Source organism: Drosophila gunungcola, chromosome 3R (genome assembly GCF_025200985.1).
Source record: "Drosophila gunungcola strain Sukarami chromosome 3R, Dgunungcola_SK_2, whole genome shotgun sequence".
In the NCBI taxonomy this organism is placed as follows: Eukaryota; Metazoa; Arthropoda; class Insecta; order Diptera; family Drosophilidae; genus Drosophila; species Drosophila gunungcola.
In genome coordinates, this window is record NC_069139.1 from 15,201,723 (window position 1) to 15,211,366 (window position 9,644).

The 9,644-nt window shown below is 40.4% G+C and overlaps 1 protein-coding gene across 2 annotated transcripts; it reads left to right on the top strand.

Annotated features, from left to right (window-relative positions):
• The first annotated feature begins 1,664 nt into the window (after positions 1–1,664).
• LOC128252703 (uncharacterized) lies at positions 1,665–9,593 on the top strand. Of its 2 annotated transcripts, none has more exons than XM_052980647.1 (10): positions 1,665–2,102; positions 5,173–5,480; positions 5,535–5,652; positions 6,246–6,881; positions 7,198–7,317; positions 7,378–7,497; positions 7,566–7,970; positions 8,421–8,552; positions 8,612–8,764; positions 9,088–9,593. In XM_052980647.1, the coding sequence occupies exons 2-10, from the start codon at positions 5,370–5,372 to the stop codon at positions 9,186–9,188; spliced, it is 1,896 nt and encodes a 631-aa protein (XP_052836607.1). In that variant the 5' UTR covers positions 1,665–2,102; positions 5,173–5,369; the 3' UTR covers positions 9,189–9,593. The 2 variants fall into 2 exon arrangements, with proteins under 2 accessions (XP_052836607.1, XP_052836606.1); XM_052980646.1 differs by lacking the exon at positions 1,665–2,102 and adding an exon at positions 3,746–3,883.
• Positions 9,594–9,644: the final 51 nt, after the last annotated feature.

Consider the following 9,644-nt stretch of genomic DNA (forward strand, 5'->3'; position numbering starts at 1 on the left):
ATTGTCTAGAGACGGATTGACTACACAATGGCATATGATATGCCTCTAATCGCTATTTTGAGACTGTTGTAGCTTTTAGTGTATTACCAAGGATGGCAATCTAATGCAATCGTTATATTTATACGAATATTTACTTTATTTTATGTGATTGCGATGTTTTTAATAATTAATGAATATTTTAAGAACAATTTTTAACTGGTAACTGCCATTGTATGATTAATACATTCATTAAATTTAAATTCTTACCTATCTTATTACCAAGATACCATTAGCTAGCAAAACCCTAATGAAGCCCGGATATGCTCCTTATATGGTGGTATATATACTTCAGGAAGTGACTCGGTTAAAACAACCTGACTTTCGCTGTCCAGCAGCATTTTCCTATCGAGTGGTACAGGTTAGCCCCAGCCCCACTTTTAGTCCCTTCTTTTTTTTTGTGGCTAACCATATCCGACACATCCTTTGTATTCCCACCTGGCCAGAAGAGAGCGAGAGAGATGGAGAGCAAACAAGTGCTGTCCGAAATTCGTAGAGGGTTCAATTCCAATGCGGCCACTTGACCCAAATTAGTTCCTTCTACAGTTTCTGGCAGGGATTTATGGCGGCTTATGTCAAGTAGTTGACTCCTTCGGTCGGAAATCATTATTTTGTAATCAAAACTTTGCAAAGAGGTTGAAAGTAATTTTCTATAATTTATTTTTGCTGCTTCATTTTGCTATCTTTTGTGAGTGGTTTTTTGCTGCGAGAACTTTATGAGCCCCCTAATAGTGCATGCTTTTCCATGACACGACCGTTGAAGGGCGGAAAATTGTTGCTCTACTCAAAATATAGCTACCTTAACAATTAGGGCCCGAAGACGTGACTGAATCACGAGTCGAGTTTTAAGTGTCTCTCGCTCTCTTAAAAACACTCGAAAAATGCCAAATTTTTATTTTTTACATTATATGAAAATAAGTTATAAGTAAATAAAATGGGTATGAAATTTTTGAGCACCATCTATCTTCCCTTTTTTCACAAACATAAGTTGCCTTCTTTTAATTGGAAAAATAATTAAATTACGAATAATATAGATAAGTGAAAGTAATTTTTGTGTGTGTACTTATCGCTTTTGTCCTGTTTTGACATTCTCACAAGCACTCCTGCTCTCACTCTCACTTTCGCATTCCGCTCGGTTTTTGTTGGCCAAAAGCCGAGAGTCGTAAACATACGATGTTAAAGGTAAAACCATTAGTAGCGGCTTGAAGCTCGCTACGAAAGGATCAAGGTTCGTTCGTGGTTGGCAGTGCCGCCTTAAAAAGGAGCCCTTTTTAACTAAGTGCGCGTAAAAGAATGCAGTGATATTTAAACGAGTGCCCAATTATTAAACCAATCGCCAACGAAACATAATTTTTGTAATTAGTTAACTATATCAAATATTTCGTGTATAAGCAAACAAAACAATATGAGGTATTATCGGTTTCACGGTTTTAGAGAAACGAAATTAAAATTTTACATTGCATAATTAAACCCATACTGCTGTAATTTATTCTCAAAACTTTAATGAGTATCGATTCTGTGTGAAAAATAAAAACGTGTTCCCCGTAGACGACGGGTCATGGAGGTCATCACATTCGGCGCGCCAACGCTTAACGTATTACAATTCATTATATGCATAAGCACACCAAAATCACCAACACACCAATAAAAAATACACGAGTGGGGGGTTTCACCAATACAAAGGCATTAATAGGGCGTCATTTATTATATATCGAATGTGGAACTCATTCCCATTACGATTCCCATAACCATCCCCATATCTCCATATCCATTCCCAGCTAACTAACGAGTCCAATAGCATGTGTTCTTGAAATCCACCAATTTAGGTTATTATTAGTGTTATTTGTTGACTTCATTCTTGCATGCATTAGTTGATTAAAGATGGATTTGAGATGTTAACCAAACTGGCAACATTTTTAATCAATGATATATTCAGTTTAATCAGTGATCCTTTGATGGCATAAAAATAGCCATTAAACTGTGCTAAGGAAAAAAAAAAACAGTGAACTGTGTGTGTTAAAAACTGTGTGGATTAAACCATCAACAGGAGTCAGTTAAAGCCAAATGTGAGTAGAACGACAATCGCAGCCTGAACTTTATTGGGACAATACAAGTCGATAATTCCAAAGAGCGTCCTTGCACTTGTACCGAATAACTTTGGGCATATACAAATCCATATCTAAGTGTGTATAAAAAGTGGTATATAATATGTGTTGTTGGGGTGGAAGGGCTATAATTTCTCGTGCACCTGTCGCTGCTCTTTTCACTTTATCGCGTGCGTGGCAAAGCATTTTTATAGCCACAAAATGTCCTTTTACGTTATGTTTCTGAAAAAAATAAGGGAAAAGCTCGAGCAACAACCAAACTAGCTAGCGGGAAATTAGAAACGCGGTCAGGAAAAGAAAATAAATAAATAGAAGCCTACGCATTGTCACAGCCCTCGAAACCCCATTCATTACGCTCGGTATTTTGCTCAAATGTGAAGGCGTCCGAACTGTGTTTTTTCTGGGGAGTCTATCGCCATACAATTGCATATTGCACTCACCGATTGAATCGATTGCTTGAGCCAAAACGCAGCGTTAATTGCTTTTGTGGATGTTATTTATTTGTCCAAAAACTAAACCCTCTTACATCCATTGCGCTTCACACAATTCAATATACATATATTTTCAAGGTCGCCTCGTGCGACATTGGAAGCCGACGTAGTTCCGCTATTTTTAAGACATAATTCAAATTAAATTATAAATACACTTTAATTAGTAATTTACAAGCCCGTCATCTTTACGACAGAATCGATGGAATCTGAACAGACGGAAGCGCAGGCTCAGAAGACCAATGAGAAACGAAAGACCCTAAATTGACCTTTTAATTTAAAAGAGACCCAAAGTTTTTCTTCGACATGGATGTCAACATAATGAGTATATAATACTTTATCAGTTTCTTTAGATATTATGTATTCCATTTATGCAAATAACAAGACGAAATACTGCATCTTTGAGGCCATCTTTAAGCACTTTATTTATCAAACTGAAAAAATGCCTTTAGAAAAATGTTGGACCTTAAAATAAAACTGAGCTATCAAAATATCAACACCACGTTTCCATTTCCAAATGTTTTTAATTTAAATTGCGGGCTAAAACTTCAATGAGCTATCAATATATAAACGCCGAAAATGGTTATCAGTGATTGCTGCAAGATTGTTCCATTACAAACTTTAATTGCAATTAAATCTAAATTAGACGTCTGACTGCGCGAGTCATAGATTAGTTATTTTGTTTAGTGTCGGAGCAAGCAAAATGTAGTCTAACCATCGATATAGAACGGCTGTCTCAGCGTTATCAGCTTACCTCTTGGAAGGAGACCAGAAAGGGGTTAACATTTTACTACAGCCATTAGGCCGAAGAACAGGTGTGCACAGCCAGGTGTGGACGCTGATAAGTGGCCTCTTTCTGATACCGCTTAAAATAGCCACCGACTGGTGGTGGGACAACAAAGTGGGTAATCACTGTAGCCTTGGCAACCAATTCCGGTGACATTTGGCCAACATCGCTGGCTGAAACTCCACATCGCGATAATTCATAGTCAGGATTATCTGGAAAAACCATCGACCAACACTCCAATTGCCACCGGTTAATCATCGATGTATGAGTATTTTTACGGCCGACTAGCAGATAAGATTAACCGGAATTGGGCCCTCGACATAGTCCAATCCCCACACAAAATGGTCAGTTGCCTTTAAACCATATTGGCCAGCAGTTCGGGACAGTTTCTCTGCTCGGTAAAATGTCAAACTTCCAATGGTTTCTCACGCTCGGCGTCCTGTGTTGTGCGGTTCTCAATCCTCAAGGTAACAAAAAGAGAGAGTTAAATAAATACAAAAGTCCGGGGAAATCATGTGGCTATGAGCGATTTCCGGTAATTGAATTAAAGCCTCGATTAATCGGGTGTGGGTCCATCGAAAGGGCAGCACAAATTGGTGGAGAAATATCGTAGGCGTACGCCAGTCATAACATTAAAGAACCCGGAGTAATTAATGCAAACGCAATCAAGGTCAAGTACTTTGCCCTATTCACCTCACCGCCGCCCTCCCCCAAAGGCGCCTCTCACGAAAGTCCACGTCCCAAGGTCCTTTGCGCTTTGAGAAATTGTTTTGCCGGCCACGGAAAATGGAAATTAAAGTGGCTAAGCGTCGAACGAAATTCAGCTTTTCTTTTGCATACTATTGTTATTGTTATTGTTATTACCTTTGTTTGCTGTTGTTGCGTCTGTGTTGGTATTGTTTTGCATGGAAATTTTTTCGTTGCCGCAACCTCTTCCGGAAGTCGTTGGCGTATACGTAATAAATTGCGGCCCCGACACGTTGCGTGCCAGAAGAAGCTTTGCCTCAAAAGGATGGGGTTGCCTTTTATGAAGTTAATAATCAGCTGCAAAGGTAGATAAGAGGGCGTGGCCACGCCTAGATTGACGAGGATGTTCAATCAATTAGAGATTTATCGCATCAAGGATTACAACAAGAACTGCTGTCATTGAAAATTTTTCAATAGATTTTCACGTCGATTTAATTGTTTAAAGTGTTTCCAACTTACAAAACAAATTTGTGGCGGAGAAAAAATAAATGACCTTATTTCGGTTCTAATTAATATTGCAAAAGACACTAAGAGCCTGAAATCGCATTTAAGTCTTTTTGTTGCAGCTTATAAATATTAATGAAAAATTGCATACAACGCAATTGGGTTACACTTTTTCATTAAACATTTTTTCATCTTGACGAGGCCATTTAGTTGCGATATTATTGAGCTTTCGAGTGGCGGAACAAAGTCTGATGTATTTTTACACTTATTTTGATCAGAATATTGCCTTCTCAGGGTTTTCCCAAATTAAATTTTGTTGGGTCGATGTCAAAAATTATAAGTTTATCAGTTTACGGTTTCTGCCGATTTGTGCAAGTTAGAAAAATGTGCCAAATCTTCTGTGGGAACTGGAGCATGGCTTGAATAATTACGCGGCTCGAATCGCTACTGAAATCTGGAGGACCCGAACTAGGCTGACACATCCGAGGGTGACCACTGCCACCGGCAATACGTAAATTTTTAACCAACTCGGCTGGCGTTTCGCCTGTTTCTTAACCCATTGCAGGCGGCGGAGGCGCGTTGGCCGTATTTTGGCCATGTGAAAGCGCTGCGGACTGCACAGCTGACGGTTCGAGCTGCGACTTGGCCAGCGGGCAGTGCGAGTGCCCCACGTTCGACTTGGTGCTCGCGGAAAACTTCTCCCAATGCCTGGCGACGTCTCTCATTGGTGAGCGGTGCGACGACAGCGTCCAGTGCAATCTTATGCCAACGGGGGCCAGTTGTAAAGCCGGGGTCTGCGATTGCGCCGATGGCCAGAACTATCTGCGTGGCAAGTGTCGCCCACTGAACGGACTCGGTGAGTCCTGCGAAACGGTAAGGATAACTGCCCTTTTGGTCTACCTATGTATTATACTCCTAATACCGCAGGACTTGGACTGCTATTTTGGATACGATCGTGCGTCTGTGAGTTGTCAACAAAACGTGTGCGGCTGTGCAAATGGCTATTATAATAGATATGGAAACATCTGCCGTCGCAAATCAATGGGTGAGTAAGAACTAGCGGATTTTTAAACCAATCAAGAATATGGAGTTACAATAGATAACAATAAGAGCTAAGTGATATAGAGTAAAGTTCAAGCATTGTTATTATTTATTAATAAATATTAAGGCAAAAATTTAATTTACCTGAGTCCGCGATCCCCGGGCAAATAAAAAAGTGTTTATTTTAATAATAGTCATTTAAGAAATATGTTTTGTTTTGAAAATTTGGAATTGACTATCATTAATAACCTATATTTTCAACAGGCTAAAGGCTGTTTTCTGGCCTTTGGGGTAAGCATTAAAGTAGGGTTTAAGCTAAAAGTACCACTCAAAGCTCAGTTTTAAATACGATAAAATTGCTAAATTTAAAAAATAGCAAAAACAAATCATATTTTTCAAAATAATTTAAGGGGTCTGTTCAAGAAATATATACGTGCAATGTTTTAAAGTTTGAAATTTCATCAAACATTAAATATTAAAAACTTTTTTATATTGAGTTCAATGATTACCATCATTAACCGATTTTTGTATTCAAAATTGATCTGTAAATAATTATTCAAAATGAATCTGTAATTAATAATCTCCTGGAAATTGCAGAGGAAAACGATGCCTGCGTCGTTAACGAGGACTGTGATGCACTGGGCGCCGATGCCGAGTGCGTGGGCCTAGTATGCACCTATGTGGACGAGATCGCAACGACTCCGGGCCCGGGGGCCGAGGACACGGAGACCACCAATCCGGGGTCGCCGGGCGACGACGAGGACTCGACCACAGCGGAGGCGATCACCGAGACCGCCGAGCCTGATCCCGAGCCTGAGCCTGAGCCGGAGTCCGAACAAACGACCTTCAGGAGCCGCAGGCAGCTAACCAAGGCCTTCGTGCACGCCCCCCCGCCCACTCACAGTGATGCCGCCGCCCAGGTGTCCTTCGCCCAGCTCACCAACGGCGACACCGAGCCGCTCATCTCACCCCGATCCCACGAGATCGCCGTCCAGACGAGCATCGAGAAGTACGAGCTGAGGGAGCTGGGTCGCAGCGTGCGGAATGCAGCCACCACCACCGCCACCGCATCCACGAGCACCAGCAGTCGGCGCACCTCCAGCCGCAACCAGAGCCACGCCCACAACCACAGCCGCCGCTTGCCCGCCCTCTTCCGCTTCGATGACGAGGACATCAAGACATACTCCACACTGGGATCCAGCCGTGAAGACGACGACGCCGATGAGAAGAAGTGTAAGTACTTACCCAAAAGGCGCAACTTCTTCAGCATAAAGGGTCTTTTTAATTTTAAAATTTTCTTTACTAAACTAAGATTGATTTTTGGAGCTATGTGTCCTCAACAAATACCTCTTGATAAATAAAAAGCAAAATATTAATATAGTTCTCAGACCTTAATATTAAAATGGAATTTAAATAAATAGTTTGTTATAAAAGAAACATAAACAGAAAACAGTCTCATAATTTAGTTTGAGATTATATAATTATTATGAGAGTATATATTATATTTATACATATATACTGAATATTTTAATTTTATTTTCCTACCCAGATGGCAGCAGCTGTACGGATAATGGAAAGTCATGCTCCGGTCTGCCGCACTCGATTTGCACCAAAAATGTTTGCCTTTGTCGCCAGGGGTACTATGCCAAAAGTGGAAAATGTTTTGCAGGTAAGTGAAAAGCATTTTCTCGTTTAGCTATTTAATAATACTAAATTCGTATTTTCCCAGAGTTGGGAGAAATTGCGGAGAGCACGGATGAGTGCGAATATGAGTTCGATGAGTTGTCCAAAACTTGCCTTTGTCAAAAGAACTATTTCTACGAGCGAGATCTGCGCAACTGCAGGAAACGTAGGTGGAGTCCATGCTGGTGCCCTTTGCATCCACGTTAATCGGATCTTACTTTCCTCCAAAAACAGCCATCCAATACCACTTGTCCTGCACCTCGAACAGCCAATGCAGTCCGTTCGGAGCCTCCTATTGCCATCCGGAGATCCCGAGGCGGTGCACCTGCGAGGAGTACGCCCTGTACGATGCCATCAAGCAGCTCTGCGAGTACAAACAGGGTCTGGGGGCCGAGTGCGAGTCCAACGATGCCTGCCCAGTGGATCACTCCGTCTGCTCCAATCGCCTCTGCGTTTGCGCGGATCACTATTTCGAGAAGGACGAAACCTGCCTGCGGGGAATCGGTGCCGACTGCTCGTTGGAGGACGACTGCATAGCTGAGAACACCAGCTGCCAGGAGAAGGACGACGAGGATCAGACGCGCACCTGCCAGTGCCGCAAGGGATATGTGCATTTCAAGGATCAGTGCCTCAAGGAAGGTGCGTACATAGAAACATTCAGGAATGATACCACTATTTAAGCCCTAGTAAAGGAAAATTATATAAAAATGGTTAATATCTTAAATTTCAAAATTCAACAGTTCTATAAAAAAATGATGAACTCAATTCTATTAAAATTGATCTAAATACAAGATCTTAAAACAAATCAATTGAGCTCAGGCTAATATAACATGTACTCTTCAAATTACAAGATCTTAAAATAAAACAATTGAGCTCAGGCTAACATAAATGTTCTCTCTGGAAAGCAATGAAAGTTTATTCATTAATTCAAAATTTAATGGAAATCAAACAATTTGACTCTTTCGTTTATAGAACTTTAAAACATTTTAATTATTTGAACAATAAAGAAGCTTTCGTTTAGGTTTTCTTTAATTTGTAAAGGTAAATTGACAAATGTTCCTTTATATTATTTATTTAAACCCATTTCAGCTGAGGAGCTGGAGGACGAGTGTGTCGAGGACGAGCAGTGTAAGCCACTCCTTGCCAGTTGCAATTCGGAGGGAAAGTGTGGCTGCACAGACCAGCAGCACGAGAAGAATGGTGTCTGCGAAACGAAGCGAGGTAACTTATACCTTTGATTTCTTTAAGCCTTGCGAAAGTAACATCAACTGATTTTACAGAACTGGGAGAATCTTGCACAAAGGCCACCGAGTGCTATATAGAAAAGGATCCCGAGAACGTGGAGTGTCGCAACTCAGTCTGTCAGTGCAAATTCGACTACCAGGCGAATTCCGAGCAGAAGCAGTGCATTCGTGTGATGCCCAACAAGAAAAGTAAGCAATATCTTAAAAAAAATATATAGAGCCCCAGTAAATAAATAATTTAAATATTGGGAAATTCGAAAATCAATTTCGAAAATACAAATTTCTTTATTAAAAGTACTAAAGTTAGCAAAATCAATTACTTATATTTATATTTTAAAACTTAGTACACATACAAATTATCATTATTGTAAAATCCGGGAAAAGAATAATTTCGTTAGAAGAAAACCTAAATTTTTTTTTAAATATAAAAATGTATTCTTGGTTTTTGTAACTCTAAATTGTATCTTATGTAAAACTAACTCGCTCGATTAAAAATTTCCCTATATCCCCAGATTCTTCCGGTAGGCCCAGTGCTCTCAAAATCATCACATTCATGCTGATTGGCTCCGCATTCCTGATTACCAGTGCTGCCATAAAGCAGGCCTATTACTAAAGGCAAACTTAGCCCTTTTCCTTTTGGTTTGTGAGGAATGGCGAGCACTTGGAGGAGGAGCAGCTGGGACGACGGCTAAAGATCCCCGGGGGATAATGGGGATCGGCGGCCAACTGGACTGGAGTGGCCAGTATTAGCCAAGTTAGTGGCATGGATCCATTTCCATGTGCAACGTTAATATAAATCAAGTAGTCCGTAAGCTGATATTTAGGCGTCGAAGCAATATTTGTAGAAGAGTTCTGAACGGGACTTTCGCTTATCTAATACGACTAACAATAATAACAAATTATCTTTAAGTTTGAAGTTAAACTGCTTGTTGATAGGCTAAGCAAACAGTTTTTAACCCAGTTGTAATATACATCATAATAAACTAAGACCAACGAAGAGTTGTATCAAATCCAGAAACCCACTTGTTTTATTGTTTCAATCCAAGGTTTCGCTTGGCTTACAAAATAT

Bases quoted from the DNA above. Each gene is read 5' to 3' on its own strand.
- LOC128252703 (XM_052980646.1), top strand. From the start codon at position 3,820: ATGTCAAACTTCCAATGGTTTCTCACGCTCGGCGTCCTGTGTTGTGCG. The intron at 3,884-5,172 runs GTAACAAAAAGA...AACCCATTGCAG, and splicing joins TGCGGTTCTCAATCCTCAAG to GCGGCGGAGGCGCGTTGGCC. The intron at 7,318-7,377 runs GTAAGTGAAAAG...GTATTTTCCCAG, and splicing joins AAGTGGAAAATGTTTTGCAG to AGTTGGGAGAAATTGCGGAG.